At 36.9% G+C, this 20,503-nt stretch overlaps 2 protein-coding genes across 2 annotated transcripts in view; one reads left to right on the top strand and one right to left on the bottom strand.

Moving 5' to 3' along the window:
- Window positions 1–1,770: 1,770 nt before the first annotated feature.
- Window positions 1,771–5,879, top strand: slc25a27 (solute carrier family 25 member 27). The gene is made up of 10 exons (XM_060882310.1): window positions 1,771–2,032; window positions 2,115–2,211; window positions 2,304–2,486; window positions 4,203–4,287; window positions 4,524–4,646; window positions 4,724–4,836; window positions 4,960–5,044; window positions 5,124–5,216; window positions 5,505–5,607; window positions 5,749–5,879. The coding sequence occupies exons 2-10, from the start codon at window positions 2,127–2,129 to the stop codon at window positions 5,818–5,820; spliced, it is 942 nt and encodes a 313-aa protein (XP_060738293.1). The 5' UTR covers window positions 1,771–2,032; window positions 2,115–2,126; the 3' UTR covers window positions 5,821–5,879.
- Window positions 5,880–8,129: 2,250 nt separating this feature from the next.
- The window catches only part of bsna (bassoon presynaptic cytomatrix protein a), a 118,161-nt gene continuing 105,787 nt past the window's right edge, over window positions 8,130–20,503 (bottom strand). The window contains exon 13 of the mRNA XM_060882083.1: window positions 8,130–11,968. The gene's annotated coding sequence lies outside the window, so the exon portion shown is untranslated. The remainder of the gene's footprint in view (window positions 11,969–20,503) is intronic.

Here is a 20,503-nt window from a genome sequence, read left to right as displayed (position 1 = left end):
CTACATGCTCAATCAGAAATACACCAACAGAAATAGAAACAAGCACCATTTGTAATGTATGTATGTATATATATATATATATATATATATATATATATATATATATATATATATATATATATATATATATATATATATGTAACACAGTTATTTCAGTCACAGTGTTTATTACAATGAACATGTCTTTTTATTGTGCACTTAATATGTGCATCACTTCCTGCATTTTAAAATGTCTATGTCATTGCACATGTCAAAAAATATAAATTGAAATGTATAAACTGAAATAACATTTGCCAGTTATTCATCATTAAATACTGGCTTCAGGGCCCTCAAGTTTTGAAGACAGGCAAAAAAAAGTGTGCGCGTGCGTGCGAGTGTTTGAGAGAGAGAGAGAGAGAGAGAGAGAGAGAGAGAGAGAGAGAGAGAGAGAGAGAGAGATTATGACTGGTATTGTTTATTGTAAGTGTTTATTGCCTTTTTGGACTCCTTTATCATTTGTAATGTTGCTCCCATTTAAAACAGTTCGGCTCAAGCCCAGCCATTTTTAGGGTCACGATTGTTTCGTTTTGAGGTTTTGTTCAAAATGACCATCGAAAATACCCTCGCTAATGAATGTTTTTTTTCATTGGTTGTTGCGTTAAATCTTACCCAGATAGTGCTATTTTCTGATTGGCTATTGTGTAGCCTCCTTTTTTTGATTGGCTGATAAGTGTCAGGCTCGACTAAGCGGTGCGTACTGATACATTTTGGGCGCTGCGGCATATTAAATATATGATAAATAGTTTTTCTGCGTGAGAAATACGATGTGTGGCGGGAGAGCGTGACAAAAGACCGAAATGAGTGACTGTCACTCTCAATGCGTGACACTTGACAGCCCTGTGGCTTGTTAAAAACAACCAAAAATGTGCTTTAGAAAGATACTCCTTATTTACCCATTGTGTAAAGATTGGTTGAATTCAGAAATATAGGGGTAATTTTTGAATTTCCAGATATTTAGGCTTTATTGCCAATAGTATGAACAAATGCTCCTGCACACAATACATTTATGCAATCCTCAAGGTTTATTTATCTACATGTAATGGATTTTTTAAAATATATATTATATTTTAAAATGCATGGCTTATCTTTTTGTCATAACTGAAAGAAAACTCTTAGTAAAGACATTTTATAATCCTTTATTTCACACCACTATTCCGCTCTTTATCCTGGAACATGCTTCTCCATTTTGTAAATAAGTTGAATGTTCCACATGTTTAATTACACATGGATTGTATTGAGACAAGCTTTTCTTTAACTTAGGAATAAAATTGTTTCATTAATTTGCATGTCACAACCAAACTGAGGGATAGTTTCTTCCCCAGAGTCACTTCTGCAGTGAACCAGTCCTCAAGAATCCCTCACAAATGCCTGTTGGCAATTAACTGGCTTTCATATGCCACATCTGCTTACTGTACTGACAAACACAAGTCACATATCCACTACACGGTAACGTGATATCTCTTGATCCTGTATCACTACTGTCTGCTGCTGTTCTGTACTGTACAATAATGGTAAGTCTATCATACTGCTGCTTAAATTGTTTAGATTGCCATTCCGGAATGCACACTATTTATGTTAGTATATTCATAAACCAAATCAAGTGAGGAAGGACAATACAGTATTCTATTTCATTCCAGTTGTGGTTTGACGTACGTGACCTTTATTTTGAAATGTCAGCAGAAACATAAACATTGGGAAAGGCTGAACTAATTTTACACAAGTACATCACATATATAAACACATTTGTTTTGATAACATACCTAACGTATCAGTTTTTACTAATTTTTATATTCTTATATTCATAAACTGACTATTGAGTGAGCTACCCAGCGTCGTTTTGCGTCCGCGCTGTGATCTGGGAAATGTAGTTTATTATTACGTTCAGAAAATTGGTCTTTGAACTACAGTCTTCCGGCGTTTAATCAAATTGTCTGTTTTCATGTGAGCCGTGTACACACTGAAACTTTATTTTCAGATAGTGAGTTGTGTGAAGGTAGGTTACGCCTTATCTCTTGCCCGTTACAGACATGCATTTTAATTCAATATATTTTATCCTATACTATTCCATTTAACAGCTAACATAAGCTATGGGACGTGTGCAAGAAAATTCGAAGTGGCCCAAAGTATCAAAGTTCACTGTATCTGCATGCGCTGCCAGTGTTGCAGAATTTGGTAATAAACAATTAAAATGTCTATATATATATATTATGTGTGTGTTACATTATTGATAATGAATATCTCTGTTTCTGTCAACTCTAATTTAGTCACATTTCCCCTTGATCTTACAAAAACGAGGCTTCAAATACAAGGTGAATATGCTCCTGGGAAACACAGCAAAAGTGGAACTGTGTATAGAGGAATGCTACGCACAGCTGTGGGAATAGTGCAAGAAGAAGGACCACTGAAATTATGGCAAGGGGCAACACCTGCAATCTACAGACATATAGGTATCCTTCAACACTTCAAACAATGTTAAGTAAAAACTATAGATGTTTACTGTCATCATATGGGTATAATATATGTGTATTAACTGCCGCATACAGTTTTGAGTTTTACAAATACAGATTTTTGATTGGATCTCAAACTGGACTCTGGGCCAAATAAAACCTTGAACTTGTTTGGGTGATGCCATTCTTTTATTGATTTGGTGGTGTGATTTAAATTAATTGTCTTAGCAGACTGAAGGTTTTTGATTGTATAATTTCTGGTATTTGGAGCTATTCATATTCACCCTGATTACAACTTTAGTTCCAGATGAAGAAAAGCAACCCCAAAGCATTATGCTGCCTCAGTTCTTCAGTGTGGAGCTGGTGTTCTTTTGGTGATGTGCTGTTTTATTTATTTGTTTATTTATTTACTTCCTTATTCACTTCCTTACTTCCCATTTACTATGGTATACTGAAGTATAATTACAGGCATTGCATAAGCATCAATCACTCACTCACTTACGCAAAATTTTGTTTTATTTATTACCTGCTCTTTAAGATGTTTGCACCCCATAGCTTTTCCAGTTGGACGTTACCAAGAAGACGACAGGCAAATCATATAGGGGCAGCTGTACTATTTTGGGCTAATCAGTCAGTTTAATGGATAGCAGGTCTAAACTAATCATACTAAATATTATTCATAAAGTACACTTACACATTTCTCATTGCAAGAGTGTATGCACACATACACAGTATGGGTAGCATTTTTGTTTGTCACTTGATCTTTATATCTATGAAAATGGTCCAGACATAGTTTAAATTTGTAAATTTGTATGTTTATGTCCTAACCCTTTTTCTCACACAGTACTGGTTTGTACTTTTAAGCCCATAAAACTGATAAAAATCTCCAAGACCTTAGCCATGACCAAAAGTTTTGAGAATAGCACAAATATTCATTTTCACAAGGTCTGCTGCTTCATTGTTTTTAGATCTTCTTGACAGATGCTACTATGGTATACTGAAGTACAGTATAATTACAAACATTTCATAAGCGTCAAAGACTTTTATTGACAATTCCATTAAGTTTATGCAACGAGTCAATATTTGCAGTGTTGACCCTTCTTTTTCAAGACCTCTTCTATTCACCCTGGCATGCTGTCAATCCTCTGGGCCACATCCCGATTGATGACAACCCATTCATGCAAAATCAATGCTTGGAGTTTGTCAGAATTTGTGGGTTTTTGTTTGTCCACCTGCCTCTTGATGCAGTCAAGACTGCACGTGTTTCAAGCACCACCCTTGTTTTAAAGCTTCCAGTCTGTATTCTAATTTAATAAATATCAATATATTGCCCTGTAATTGTCAACACTTGATACAATGTTACCTGGTCCTTTTGTGGCAGGACTGAAATGCAGTGGAAATGTTAAGTTCATTGTCATAGCAAAGAGGAACTTTGCAGTTAATTGCAATTCATCAGAGTATATGCAAATTGGCATCATAAAAACCGACTTTGAAAATTTATATTTGTGTCATTATGAAAACTTTCAGCTGTAATATCTATATGAACATCTTATTTCAGTGATTCATATAGAAGTTACTGTAGATGATTTATTTTTAATGATTTTGATTAACGCAAAGCATGGTTAAATATATTATGCTGTTTTAATAAAAATAAATAGTAAAGACAAAGGAAAAGTCTGAATCCATGTCATCAAACCATTTTGTTGTTTCAACTAGTTTATTCAGGAGGCAGGATGCTAGCTTACGAACAGCTCCGGGACATTGTATTGGGAAAATCAGAAGATGGCAGCTTTCCCATTTGGTAAGAATAGACTAACTGTTTAACCTCATCTGTTGACATTCAGTCATACAAAAAAAGAAATTTAAATTTACATTTAAAGCTACATGCAAGGTAATGTGGGAGGTAAACACACACACACACACACACACAAAACTGAAATAAAAATGACTGTTTAGACCTCTATTACCATATGGTTATAAATGGCTACCAAATCAAATAGGTTACTTTGTGCAACTTGACCCTGTTATTGGGTGCAGGAAGGCTGCATTAGGTGGCATGGTATCTGGTGCTCTTGGCCAATTCTTGGCCAGCCCCACTGATCTAGTTAAGGTGCAGATGCAAATGGAAGGGAAAAGAAGGTTGGAAGGCAAACCACCAAGGTAAGCAATCCTAGTAATATTTATGGTGTAAATTAATTCTATGCCATGTTCATTATGAGGTTATTTTTGTTCATTAGAGTACATGGGGTTATTCATGCCTTTGCAAAGATCATGAAGGAAGGAGGGATCCGGGGCCTCTGGGCTGGTTGGGTGCCCAATGTACAAAGAGCTGCGTTGGTCAATCTAGGAGGTAGTGCAATCCAAATAGTTCATATTGTTTTAGTAAGTAAACCAAATTGATCATATATGGTACAGTAATTGCAAGTACCATACGATATCTGATTGACATTTCATGTTTACATTTGACATTTAGACCTCACAACATATGACAGCGTTAAGCACTTTCTGCTAAAGACTACCTCTATAGGGGACAATTGTCTTTGCCATGGAATGGCAAGGTATATATTTTTTTCAAGATTTTCATAAATACTAAGAGGAATATTACAAATGTCATGTTTGACTAGAATATTTTTCCAGTACTTGTTCTGGTCTAGTAGCAGCTATGATGGGAACTCCGGCTGATGTGATTAAAACAAGAATAATGAACCAACCTCGGGACTCAAATGGAAGGTTAGTTTGCTATTTAGACCACACAAACTAGTGCTTTTCAAATGAGTAATTAATATAATGCTAACAGGCCTCTAATACTGGTTATTCATTCATAGCAACATTATAATAATAATTCTTCCAGAATTATGTAGTTAAACATTGCAGTTAAAGCAAATGGACAATGACACTTTAGTTTTAAAACAGATCATTAATTAAAATGTTAAAATACAGAATCATACTCTTTGTATAAGTCAATAAAAAAACAATTGATTAATATTAAGGAGCATAACATGCTGATTTTTTTTAAAGGGGTCTCCTGTACAAGTCTTCCATGGACTGCCTGGTTCAGTCTGTGAGAGGGGAAGGATTACTAACACTTTATAAAGGCTTTGTACCAACATGGTTAAGAATGGTACTCTACTTATTATTTTAATTGTTTATAAAGGCTTTGTACCAACATGGTTAAGAATGGTACTCTACTTATTATTTCATTGTATATTTTACCCCATTTAGAATAGTACTTTTATGAGAATTCTTTATTTCTGTTTTGCAGGCTCCCTGGTCTATGACATTTTGGCTAACCTTTGAGCAAATCAGACGTGCTGTGGGCATCAGTTCATTTTGAACAAATGAATCAAAGCAGTAATAAAAATAAACTATTGTTAATGAAAAGGTTCTGTGCCTTCATTTTGTGCCTTAATCAAGTTTTGTTGAATTTTTATCTAATTAAGTTTTAAGATCCGTTTTAAGTTGAGATCTGTAGCTTGGGTTACTTTCTGTGTGGAGTTTGGTGCGTATTCTTTCCATGTTCCTGTGGGTTTCTTACAGGCTTCTTCTCACCAGGCTAAATTGTTTACTGAAAGTGAGCCTATAAATAAAATGCTCTTTATATGCATAGTTGCACACATTTTATGTCTTTTTGTTATACTAAACTAAATTAGTTAATCAGCCAATCATGTTGCAGTAGAAATGCATAAAATCATGCAGATATGGAAAGCAGCTGGAACCACTAAATACATTTGGGATCAAAAGAATCATTTTATTTGATATTTACATAATTTATGTTTACATCTAGATGTGTTAAACAGCTTAGAACATAATGCTTTTTGTTTGGTCATTTTTCAAATGATTATTGCTGCCCTTCTGTGCCGTTAGATTGACTGTTTAAAAGAATGTCTCTGACCGTCTATTCTTGGTTTCAGTCTTGGGTTTTTGCTTGTTAAGACTGCATTTGTTGTCTAAAAGGATCAACCCACATGAAGTCTAGCTCAGAAAAGCAAGACATTTGAAGCTGAGAAAAAAGGGAAAATCTTTCAAAACCATTGCATAAACATTCTCACTCACGCACTCATTTTCTACCGCTTATCTGAACTATCTCGAGTCATGGGGAGCCTGTGCCTATCTCAGGCGTCATTGGGCATCAAGGCAGGATACACCCTGGACGGAGTGCCAACCCATCACAGGGCACACACACACTCTCATTCACTCACGCAATCGCACACTACGGGCAATTTTCCAGAGATACCAATCAACCTACCATGCATGTTTTTGGACCGGGGAGGAAACCGGAGTACCCGGAGAAAACCCCCGAGGCACGGGGAGAACATGCAAACTCCACACACACAAGGCGGAGGCGGGAATCAAACCCCGACTCTGGAGGTATGAGGCGAACGTGCTAACCACTAAGCCACCATGCCCCCGCATAAACAGTGGACATAGCAAATACAATACAATTTGCAAAACATACAAGTTTATCAGTCAAGCATGGTAGAGGCAGTCATAGCTTGTGCTTCATTGATTGCTTGTGGAATGTGTTTACTAATCTTTACTGAAGATGAAAATCATTATAGTAGTCTCCAACTGGCCCTTTGTAAGAGATAACTGGCCTTTTAGTTAATCAACATATTAACATGCTAAAATGTACTTGATTTGATTTCATTAGACCAGCCATACCATGGCTTGGTTATGGCTAGAACTGTTGAATCTAAATGTCACTTGAATACAACCTTCCCAGCAATAAAGTTACTGTAACTAAAACTACTCAAGCTAAGACAATATACCACAACCAAAGGTAAGAACAGAAAAGATGAGAAATAGTTTTGAAATATATGTCTGGAAAGGGTTAAAAATGATAAAATAATTAGAAATGATACCTGAATGCTAGTATATTGGAATCAACCTCTATCTGTCTGTTGTTGTTCTAAGACAAAGGGTGATTGATCTGTGGCTAAATGGTACCACAGTCATGGAATAACCGACATAAGACAAAAAAAAGAGAACAAAAGAACAGAAATAAAGAGGGAGAGAACACAAAAAGCAAAGTCTCACAAGCCAAACTGCTAGAAATATCAATAAGAGAAACAAAGAAACACAGAAAGCAATAGAAATAATTAGAAATAATAATCAATTACCTTTTGCATAAATTATTATATTATGTCTGAATTAAAGCTTAAGGGACTTTCAACAAATATTCCTGAATAAATGCCTAGAGATCGCTGAATGAACTGAGGACATCCCATGCAACAATTGCAATGGTGGTTACAGGAGAATACCTCCAAGACATTTTGAATTACTTGGTGTGCCACAGTGATACTGATATGTCAAGTTAAAAAAAAACACTCACACATTAAACACAGTAAGTTGTGTTTCAAATTCTTATTTATTCTTTTTTTTCCTGATTGAAATGTATAATAGGGTCATTATTTCATTCATCACATAGCATGACAATGCACCAAGCCAACTACAGCTGTTTAAAGGTTTACACTGAAACATACACAAGGTTTACAATGGAAACATGGATAATAGCTCATTGCACTTACAACAGTGAATGTACCATACATATATATATATATATATATATATATATATATATATATATATATATATATATATATATATATATATATTTTTTTTTTTTTTTATTTTGATCCCTCTAACACTTTCAGCTATTATTATATTTGTATATTTATATATTATTATATTAACTTACAACTTTCAAGTTACCCCTGTTGAAACCCAAAATTAGACGGAAGCCAGGGTCTCTTTATTTTTCTTTTTAATATACAAACACAACATGTATAGAAATTTTACACAAAACAGTAACGTGAATATTACTTTTATTTTTTCATTCCAAACAGTCCACTTGAGCCACATTATGCAATGCTGTTTTGATGTTTTGTTGGTAATAGCTGATGCTTTAAAAATATATAATAATAATAATAATAATAATAATAATAATAATAATAATAATAATAATAATAATAATGATGATGATGATGATGAATAAAAATTTGGTCATTCAGTACACGCCATTTTCTTGTTTCACATAAGGGATGTTTCTATATGTGCATGCAAGATTTAAATGATATTCAGGTGTCACATTTATAATGGATATGGCTGCCAGTGAATCTGAGGGGTGAACAATAGTGGACTGCTGCTAAAGGCTTATGCACTTGTTACTTCAGTATGTATAAAAAAATAAATAAATAAACTGACATTTTCCCTGATATTTAAATGACAGAATTATTTGTAGCTTTTTATCTCACCCCTCACTTCTATAAGTGTTTTTCCACATTTGTTTTATCACCTTAGGTTTGACCTAAAGCTGGGGTTTGAATTAAATCTTACAGGATAAAGTGTAAATAGCTAGGGTAATAAAACACCAGTAAAACATATGGTTTTAGAACTGTTTCTATGTGGTCAAAAACAATGAGAAAAGGGAGTGATACTGTACGGTGATCCCTGTTACACAATGCCACCAAATCCCTAGTAATCTAGACTGAGAGCAAAAACAAGATGGCTTTTTCTCTGGAAATGAGCCCTTACAATGATGCATATTAAGTCCCCATTTGTCACCATGACACGTATAATTGTGTGCTTTCCTGAGGTGAAATAGAGTGCGTGTGTGTGTGTGTATGTGTGTGTGTGTGTGTGTGTGTGTGTGTGTGTGTGTGCATTTCTATTTTTTATTTGTATATAATTTCTATTTATATTGTGGTGGTTCAACCCAGTTGTCCTACAGGCACCAAGTGAAGCCATTGGCAATTTATACACATATTTCCTATTTAATATTTTAAGTGTTACAGAGATTCTGTTTCTCTAGTTTACTTTGAATGTTTGGTACTAAAATAATAGATTTGTTTTTGGAAAAAAAATATGCAAATACACACTTATGAACAACATTGATTAATGAATAATGTGATGTCCTTACCATGTGAAGTGTTTCAACCATTAAATTAACAAATCTTTTTTTTTTTTTTTTTAACAAAACCAACACAGCATTTCATCAATACATTTTGCTGTGGTTCAGTATTGCACAAATGTTCCCTTAGCCTGTGTTAAATGAAAAAAATGAAAATGACCCCATAGTCATAACAGGTATTACTAATATTAAAAAATAGCCTTGTTATGTAGTTTTCTCCATATGAATTTATGAAAATTACATAAACATATTTAAATGCAATGTCTGTGTAATAACAAGTGCATCAACAGGCAGCTAAACAACTGATGAATTGGTCATATTGGCTATTGAAGGTAAGTTCTGGCTACACACAAAACAGCATAATGTCATTGTCAAAATAGAGGGATGATATTTTCCCCATACTATTTAATACAGTATTATGCAGTTTTTGATCTAGCCCATGACTCTTTATGGCTCACAATATGGCAGCCACATGAAAAATGCATGAAAGGGGACTTAAACATGCCACAAAGAGAAAACAATTTGATTCTTTACAATACATTATTCTTTACAAGTACTTATAAGCACATTAAAAGTCAACTCCATATTTAAATGGTTATTTTTGTTGGAAAAAATATCTGTTAATGATATTGAATGATGTTTCTCCTAACACTTTCCCCGTTAAGAAGCATTGCATAGAACATTTGAAATGTAAAGTTGTTTCTCAAAATCACCTCTGTTTGTTGTTCTAATTTTTTGTTAAATCTTACTTTTTTAAGTGACCACAACCCAAATGCATACATACATACATACATACACACATACATACATACATACATACATAAATACATGCAATCACAATCGTTCATTCATACTTGTAATGTATTTCAAGATGAGTCTTTTTTTTCTGGAGCATGCTCTCATCCTTGCTAAACATAAAGGCTTACTACTAGCCTGACCCAACACAAGTACAGGATCTGCTGGCAGATCTGACCTGAGAAGCTTCTGTTACAGGATTCTGTACCCCTGTTTAACTGTTTATGATACAACATTAGGAAATGCCCATCATCAATTAATATGTATTATGTAATGGTGATTGGTTAAGCTAAGATATGGACGAGTGTCTTTATTTGACCATAACACTTATCTGACGATCGCTCCCTAAACATTTTTATTTTGTTTACAGGAATTGTCATTATCATAACATTGCTTAAAACTAATCACAAGTTTAGCGTTGGCTAATTTGTTATTAAACAAAGCTATTGCTTACATTTGATTTGGACACTTTTGGGTTTTTGCCCATATAGGGATAAGGGCCATAGGTTTGGAAACATTTCAGTTTGGCAGATAGATACATTGCTCTCCTGACCACTAATGTATAAACATCTGATTGTGCTCTTGACTGCAAGTCTGAAATCCACTATTGCTTTTTTCTACATCTAAACCAATATAAAAAGAGAAAAAAACTGTAATCCATTTACAGACTAATTAAAACCATAAGAAACAGAGAATAAAAACAATCAAAATAAATTATAAACAACACAAGATAAAATAAATCCAAAAATATAAATAAACTCCCCAGTCTCTTGCCTTGCCTTGCTATTATTATATAAAAATGAAAAAATCTAAAATTAGGCAGTAATATAAAACAATAAATGAACAACAAAATCAGTAGAAACATTAAAGTCCTGGTCACTGTAGAACAGTTGTGACTGACACTAAGCCCACACTAGGGACAGATACCTAATGGCTTTGCAGTGGTTAACTGGCAAAAAAAGACCTGACTTATCAAAGCCATAAAAACAACATCTCAGTCCTATGTCTGGAATATATGCTCTCTATTAATTCATGCATTCTATAACTTTTAGTATTATTCTGAATCCTCCTATATTAGGCCCTCTCTCATCAAATTGGTGAACAGTGTAAGGTCTTGAATATAAAGTTACATGCATTTGGACTCCACTGTACACTTCTTAAACACATTTGCAAGAGAATAGAGAAAAACAGTCTGCATTCAGAGGACAAAAATGACTTTTTTCCATTCTGGAATGTAGAGTTAAAAACTGAGCATATGACAGACATTTGTGTTGTCACTCTATTTTCCTTTGTTTTTTTTTCTGTTTAATTTCTGCTTAAAGCCTATCAAGTTAGATCAAAAGAAAGGCATTAAAAGGACAGGAAAAACCTATGAAGTTGTTTCGACTCATTTACATTTACTTAATTTTTTGACCATCCCTGAGATGAGAGGGGAGTCAAATTTGTTATCTAAGTAACTACAGGAACATGGAATCACAAACCCTGGCAGGCAATGCACTGTGACCATGTAGATATGGTCCGTTGTGTTTAAACTTCTTAACTGTAAACTTTTCTTATGAGAACCAGTATCAGTATGAAACCTACATTTGATGAGATGCTCCTTTGATGTTCAATATTATATTTTGTTTTATGCTGCTTTGTAACAGGTCCTTCGGGGGGTTGACAGGCTCCAGTAGTTGCTGTAGAGCATGTGGAATTCTGGAAACTTCTGGTGAATCTTTAATTGTATTTGCTTGCCAAAACAGGGATGATTTTTTAATTCCAATTTTTAAGCAGCCTACATCACAAAAAATGAGAAGAAAGATATTAGTCATAGACCCATTTGACTCCCACTTTAGAAAAATTAAGTAACATTGTGCTTATTAAGTACAACATTTATAATGCCAAAACATAGAAACTATAAATTTTTACAAAGGAATTTGAATTGAGATCATTAGGAACCAAGAACCAAGAGATGTTTTAAGGGTACAAATTCTTAGATGGTAGTTAAAAATAACACGTACAGTATCATTAGAACTACCCAGAAATATTGCACCCAGTGTTAAAAATAAGACTTTATTTGAATTGACTATAAAAAAAAACATGCTCTGTTTTGACACTGCCCACTCCTAAACTGACTGCATAACAATGCCTAGCATAATATGACATGCTTGGCTGGCAGATCTGAATCTGCAATAGAATCTGCCTCAACACTGTTAGCTTAAACCTTATTACAAAAATTCTGCATTTTTTGGAGGAAAATTTTTGCCATCTGACAGGGGAAAAGGACTGAGAAACTGAATGCATGAAAGTTGAGGATCCCGTCTGGCTGTTACATGTCTTGAATTTAAAAAAAAAAAAAAAAAAAAAAACATAGAAAAAATTCACCATCAGACATGGCTGAAATCTGACCTATTGGAAAAATATTTTATGTATGAGAACAAAATATAACTTTTTTGTTTAAATGAGTATGGTTTTGTTTGGATAAAGTAACTCATCAGGTTTTTGGACTGCTTTGCTTGCATCTGGGCCAGGAAGGATAATGTTAATGTTTTGGAATGGTAAAGTCAATGTCCTGACCGTAATCCAAACAAATATTGTAGAAGAACCTGAAACATTTTATAAAGCTGCTTTTACCCTGCTGTGACCAGGAGTGTTGTGTGGGGGTAAAAGCAGCTTTATAAAATGACACCCATTTACCTGGGTGTCACATTCTGTCTCACACAGTAGTAGTAGTAGTAGCCTTTATTGTCACTGGTCACAAGTACCAGTGAAATTAGCCATCAACCTGTCCATACATACAATACATACAATATAACAAGGGGGGACAGGGCAGGATGACAAGGGATTGAAAAGAAATACAGCATAACATGAGGGAAAGGAGGAGAAAAAAAACAACCCCCAGACTATGCTCCAGTGGGGAGTACAGTATGGAAACAGGAAAATCACCTCAGCATCATAAGCACATAAACAGTATGCCATAAACACACGACTTGCAACAGGGGAGGGGAATGGGGGGTGGAGGTAATCCAGCACAGGCAAGCAGCCATCAGGTCCTGCAGCCTTTATCCTCGGCGCTGGTCACAGACCCGCTTGTCAGACTGGTGGTACAAAGCGGCTAAGGCGTGGCATGGGGGGTGGGGGGTGAATGAATCTTTAAACATGTGCGTGTGTGTGTGTATGTATGTAACTGTGTAGGCCTGGAGAGTCGCTTCTCCCGGCATCAAATCTCGGTGCCTCAGTACGCAAGATTGTCATAGCGATACACAGCAAATTGCCATGGAGACAGCCTTGATCAGGTCCCAGACAGAGTCAACATTCAGCAGGTGTCTGTGGAAGTGGGGGGAGGAACGCAAGAGTGTCTCGCTGCAGTGCACATCCAGGGGAATTGTTGTTCCAACAACGGCCTTGGCCGAGGCCAGTGCTGGTTGAGGGGAACCGAAAGCAGATAAGATTGGGATTGTTTGGTCTTGGGGGGAGTAGACGCATTACAATTTACACGACTACTCTCTTAGTCCATTCTGGTCTCCAAATCGATCCATTTTCCTTTCCAAATCCCAGCCTCAGTGCTGACCGCTCTGCCCACTGCATCAATCATGACGGGCAGCCTTGGGAGGTTTTGGACAGCTGTCACCGTTTTCTGATTTCCTCGATAAACCAGGGCAAAGCCTAATCCAATCAGCAGAACTCCTGTTATCATGGTTCCGAATAGGAAGATATCTTCAATGTCCTCCACAGAAAGAGCCGCCAGACACACTACCTGCCACCTCTCCCATGCGTCCATCGTATATAGCCAGCTGCGAACATTCCGGCAGGGCAGTCAGGTACCCCCGAACCCAAGCTTCTCGTCGAGAAGATGGTGTCAATTACGTTGAGAGACCAGTTTATCAAATCCATGATATTTTTTAGTTTGGAGAGCAGTGCGGAGAGAGCCTCTCAAAGTATAAGACAATAGACGAGACGAGAGGAGCAAAGCATTGAAAGTAAGGGGGAGGGAGAGGGAGAGAAAATGCGACCGCCTTCGTTGAGATCCAAAAGAGAAGAGTACCCAATTACCCATTATAATGAGGCTAGTTCTCATTCAAAATAATAAACTCGCTATTATGACAAAATTATGCTCATTTCAAAGTATTATCTAGCATAATTTTCTCATAACAATGAGTACCTAGAGATTTCAGATAAACACCCTGTTTCTCATATATTGGTGCCTTCTCATAGATTGGTGCCTTTATCTGAAATCGCAAGGTTGAATTAAAAAATGTATGCAAAGCATGAAGAGAGGTGTGCTCTAGCAAGTTACATAGGCCTGACACACAACACCTAATACAGTGAAGGATCACTTGACCACTCCTTTTCAAAAAAATTATTTGTGAGCCAACAGTGTGTCTGGGAGACTGTGGAGGATTCATATTAGTGCTCTTTTTATGAATTTTAATTTAATAATCTACCCTGAGGCCATCTAATCACTAACTTTGCAAGTCCATTTTAAGTTTTTAAGTTGTTTAAGTCCATCTGTACTATTTGTACATACTTTTGGATAAAGTTGCCCAAACTGACTTAGTATAAATGCTTATTATTGTCTTGTCTTGTACGTTTATATTTACATGTATATTTATTGTTAATTGCAAAGCTATAACAATTTCAATCATCTCCAACACTGTTGTGTGTACATAAAATTGTCTAATGAGAACTTCTGGTTTGGAGAGATGGCAGAGACATGCTTTGAGTCTCGAACTTTTTATTCTATAACTATCCTGAATCCCCACAACTTATTGTTATTTTACTACTAACTTTACAATATTGGTGTACACATATTTGTATTGAATTATGGCAGTTAAATTGGCAAAACAGGGCAAAAAGTATCAGAAAGATGAGGCGTGTGGAGATGACGATAAAGATCTCAGCATGGCAGCCATTGCCAGCCTCCAGGAGGAACACTGGGATGCTCTTTTTGCAGACTTTAAAAGCATAGTTTCCACACTCGAGGTAAAGCTGTACCAAATTCAAGCCACCATGATGGAACACACCACAAAATTTGTTTTGCTGGAGATCCACGCAAGTTCAAAAGACGAATGCACACAAGCCTTAAAACCTCTCAAAGCCAGCATAACAACACAAGAATTATTGTACTACCTTAAACTATTGAAGGACCTTGTCCCTCTGTCTTCTTCTCTGAGTTGCTCACAGAGGTGCTTGGGGACAGAGTACTAGAATCTCCGTCAGAATGTAATAGAGTGCATTGATCACTCTCTGACAAAAAACGAGGCCTGGATAGAGACCTAGCCCAGTTAAGTGTCTGGCTTCACAAGTTTTAGTAGAAAGAAAAGATCATTTGCAAAACTAGAGCGAAGAAGTGAAAGCTTTATTATCGTGGCACTCATACTGCTATCTACAAGGACTATGCCCCCGAAGGTGCTGGCACAACGTTTCAATACAAAGAAGTGCTGTCTGAACTTTACAATCTGGGCCTAAAACCAGTGCTGCTGTTTCTACCAGGCTTACGATCGCAATGAAGAAGGGAGATTGGAGACGACTTGCATCAGTTGCAAAAGCAAAGGGCTACATTGCATCCCTTTGCTCTGCTAAGAACTGAACCTGTAGCACCTGTAGCAGTAATTTGTGGCTGTGTCAGGATCTAGCCCGGACTTTTTCCATGTGCCTTTGTTTACGTTCTGTGTTCAGGTGTCTGCCCCGCCCTTTATTCGTTCCCGCATCTGCACACCTGTCCCTTGTGTCTAATTGTCTTGAGTATTTAGCCATGCCGCGTTGCCTTTTGTTTCGTCTTTTTTTTGTCTTGTCTGGTCTGTGTTTGGTTGTATTTAATAAAATGTGTTTTTTTACTATCCTGCATTTGGGTCTGTTTTGAACCCCGGTTCTCTGACAGGCTGGTTCGGTTAGTGAATCAAGATGCAGCATTTGTAAAATGTCTTGATTCCTATGCAAACTTAAGTAGCTGACTAGTTTCTGCTTGGTTGTTCTGTTTAATTGACCCGTGTTCTTTTTATTTTAGGTTTATGGATACTTCTCATTAGGCATTATAGAATGACCTTGTGCACCCTTGTGTTTACTAATTTTTTAGTGTTTGCAATTTCTCAGTCTTTATATACAATGTGTGCTGTCATAATATTCCAGCTTCACCCTGTACCCTTTATGTACCCAGCTTCACCCTATACCCTTATTATAGGTATATCCAGTTTTGTAATGTAACGGAGTACAAATACTTCGTTACTGTACTTAAGTAGAAATTTCACGTATCTGTACTTTACTTCACTATTTAAATTTATGTCAACTTTTACTTCTACTCCACTACATTTCCTAGATAAAATGTATACTTTTACTCCGCTATATTTCCAATAAGCATCTTCGTTACTCGTTTCTGCAAAATAAAATCAGAAGAAATGTGTGCGACTGCAATAAGGGAGGTTTGGGGAATCACTGCTCCTAGATTGCATTACGCAGCTCCGCACGCTCTATTTCAGCGTAATGTTGCCAAAGGAGCAGTGGCGGAGCCAGAGGGATGTCCGGGGTGGCTCTGAACACCCCTGACATCTGATTGGCCACCCCAGGTGCCACCCCGAATTTTTATTTGACAGCATTGGAAGTTTGGTAATCGCTTCGTTACCCAGTTTAGCCATAATATACATTACTTTGACATTTGTGCTATATGTTATACACGTACTGTATACAGTGCAGTGTCTGTGTGTAAGTCTTTAACTGTTTAGCTAATATGAAGTAACTCATTTTACAGCTGTCAGTGTTTAATGTTGTTATTAAACTATGTATCTGGTAATGCTACTCAAAAGATTACTGCAGACAGCCTGTTAGCTATCATAAAGGTGATTAAAGTAGTCATTTATGCTGACAGTTGATTTTAAAGTGCAATTATTTTAGTGGGATTTGTAGTTAAAGTTTTAATTTAAAAAGAAATTGTATTTGATGCTTAAATGTATTATATCCATGTGTCATATTTTCACATAGGGTCAATAAAAAAATGAAAAGAACGGCAGAGATATCAGACTTCTTTTTAAAGAAGCAAACACATACAGATCAGGTGCAAACAGACCCCAGCCCAGCCCCCAGCCTCTACATCACCACAGTACCCCAGAGCAGCTTCCTGCCTGGTGCTAGTAGTCAGACTTCACAAGAACCACCAACAGGTTTGAGAACCCACCAGGCAGTCAGTCAGTTAGTCACATGTCCAGTTCAGAATTTTAGCTTGTTATAAATGGTTTCATCAGTTTAGGCTTTACATAAAAATGTAATTAGGTGTTGATTTATGTGTGACATACACAAGATAAAATGATTACATAATATATTATAAATTATATAATAGATTATGAGAGATATATTCTACCTCTAATGAGCAATTATGGGATTCAACCATGCTCCTTGTTAGGGTACTTTGCGTCATAAGTCTGTGGACCCCCTAAAGTTGCCTTGGCCACCCCTTGGCCACCCCATTTGCAAGAAATGTTTCTGTACATTGGAATGAAAGATTCTTCCTACCGGATGAAGTGGCTCTTATGCCTACCGAAAATCACTGAAATTTTACTTTTTACTTTTACTTCAAATACATAAGTACATTAAATATCAGAAAATTACTTTTGATACTTAAGTACAGTATATATCAGATACTTTAAGACTTTTACTTAAGTAATATTCTAAAAGGTAACTTTCACTTCTACCAAAGTCTTTTTCTAGTACGATACTTTTACACAAGTATTGCTTTCAAGTACTTTATACAACACTGGGTATATCCAGTGAATACACATTATATACGGTATGTAGCTGCAATGGTTCCTACACCCATCCTGTTTCCATTCACTTTGCTTAATTCATAAGTCAGAAGCTGGATTTCTTTTTCTCCTGCTGCATACACCTGCATGACTTTATGACTTTGGAGTTGAGATACTCACCATAATGCAAGTGATTTTTTTGTCTACTTATCAATTACATTATAAGAAAGGGGTTGACCTTCATTTAAATGCTGGGAATGAGACGACTGAAGCCTTGAAAGCATTGAGCTGTTTTAATTGATCTGCTCGGGTAATATTTGCACTTTGCTGGGCTATTTTTGAGGCCACAATCAGTTTCTGTTTTTTTTACTTTTTTTTGTGAAGTCATGGCCTAATGGTTAGAGAGTCTGACTCCTAACCCTAAGGTTGTGGGTTCGAGTCTCGGGCCGGCCACGACTGAGCTGCCCTTGGGCAAGGCACCGAACCCACCCAAATGCTCCCCGGGCACCGCAGCATAAATGCCTGCCCACTGCTCCGGGTGTGTGTTCATGGTGTGTGTTCACTGCTGTGTGTGTGCATATTGGATGGGTTAAATGCAGAGAAGAAATTCTGAGTATGGGTCACATTTACAGTACATTTACATTTACAGCATTTGGCATTAGGTCACCATACTTAGCCGTATGTCACGTCACTTTCACTTTCGTTGTGGTGTAATGATGGCTGTGTAGGATCCATATGCAGGAAATCAGAGGAGCTTTAATGAGAGTTTGAGCAAACAAATCCAAAACAATAGCAAAGGTCCATAAACAAAACTCAAGATGGTATTAAAGCTGTGTGAACAGGGAAGGTCAGTAACAAAGTCTGCAGAGATGTGAGTCCGAGGATGGTTTGGTATAGGGAGGGCTTAGAGGAGCCCTGTAGGCATGGAGTGCGGACCCAAGCCACCAGAAGGCGTTTTGTAAGAGTTGGGTGGTCTATCAGTTGCCTACGTGTCACAAACTGGGGCAGGTGTGGACCCCTTCCATTACCCAGTTTTGAAACAGGGTGGGAAGGAATTGCAGCTTGGTCGGGCATTCACAGGAGGTGTTTCCTCCATTCTTATTCACTTGTAGTAACCGTGAAGTTAAAACGTGTGAAAAACAGGGCCCACCGTGCCTGTCTGGGGTTAAGTCTCTTGGCTCCTTTTATGTACTTGAGGTTTTTGTGATCTGTTAGTACCTGAAATGGGTGAATCACCCCCTCTAGCCAGGGTCTCCATTCACTGGACAAAAAGCAAATTGGGGTCAAGATAATGCAAAAATGGGTGCGATGGTAAAACATTTACATTTCATTTACATCATATGGCAGACCCCCTTATCCAGAGCAATGTACAAAAGTGGTTAAATTTCTATCATTGAATTAATCAACTCTGGTTTACTAGGTTACATACTTAAGATACCATGAGTCTAAAACACTGTTCAAAGATTTTTATTTATTTATTTATATAGAAACATACATACATACAACAAACAGGGAGGAAGTGCTAGTTGAATTTTTTTCATGAATAAGTAGGTCAACCATCGTTTGAAAATAGACAGTGACTCAGCTGTCAGGACCCCTAGGGGAAGTTCATTTTACCTATTTAGCCTATGTGGACAAAAATGGCCAAATCCTTCTAATGTTATAGAGAAGGAACCGACAGTTGATTGTCCATGGTTACCCCAAGGTTGCGAGCTGTGACTGAAGGAGAGATCAGATCATTATCCAGGGATATTGCAAGATCATGACCTGGGGATAAATTACCTGAGATGATCAGCAGTTCATTTTTGCTAGGATTGAGCTTTAACTGATGAGCCGTCATCCATGATGATATTTCTGCCAGACATGCTGAGATCTGATCTGAAGCTGTGGCATCTGAGGGTGGGAAAGAGAAGACGTCAAAGAAGAAGAAAGGAGAAGTTGTGTATCATCAGCATAGCAGTGGTAAGAGAACCCATGTGAGGAAATAACTTCACCAAGTTTGTTTGAGCTGCTCGAAAGCCTCCTGTGCCTCCTCAGTCCAATTAAGTCTCTTGGGTTTTCCTTTGAGCAGGGTCGTTAAGGGGAAGACACAAAGCTATATCCCCAAATGGACCTTTGGAAAAAAATGTGAACCCCAGAAAACACTACAGTTCCGTGATGAAAGATGGTTTGGGCTAGTTTGCCAAAACAGCCTGATTGCTTATAACATTTCCTAGGACCGTTATCTCAGTACTAAGCAAATTTAGGAGGTCTTTGAAGATTTATGAATGATTGAAATATAGCAGGAGCGTTGGTTAGCCAATACAGCAAATACTCCAAATATACTTAATGGCCATGGATAGTTAGGAACGCCATCATCCATTTGTCCCCTTCACATTACCTGACCATGTTATAAGCACTTCTTAGGTCCAGTTAGTGAAAATCGTAGCTTTCTGAGCTGTTCTGACCCGTGATAGTGGGTTAGCATTTTTCACTGTTATAGTGTTCAGGCCTCGATAATCAATGCAGGGCTTTAGTCAGAAATCCTTCTTCTCCACAAAAAAAGAATTCAGAGGTTGAGCGCTGAATGAAACCAGCTGCCAGAGCTTTCTCTATGT

The sequence above is a fragment of the Tachysurus vachellii genome, chromosome 11 (genome assembly GCF_030014155.1).
Source record: "Tachysurus vachellii isolate PV-2020 chromosome 11, HZAU_Pvac_v1, whole genome shotgun sequence".
NCBI lineage: Eukaryota > Metazoa > Chordata > Actinopteri > Siluriformes > Bagridae > Tachysurus > Tachysurus vachellii.
This window is presented reverse-complemented; position numbering and strand designations above follow the sequence as displayed.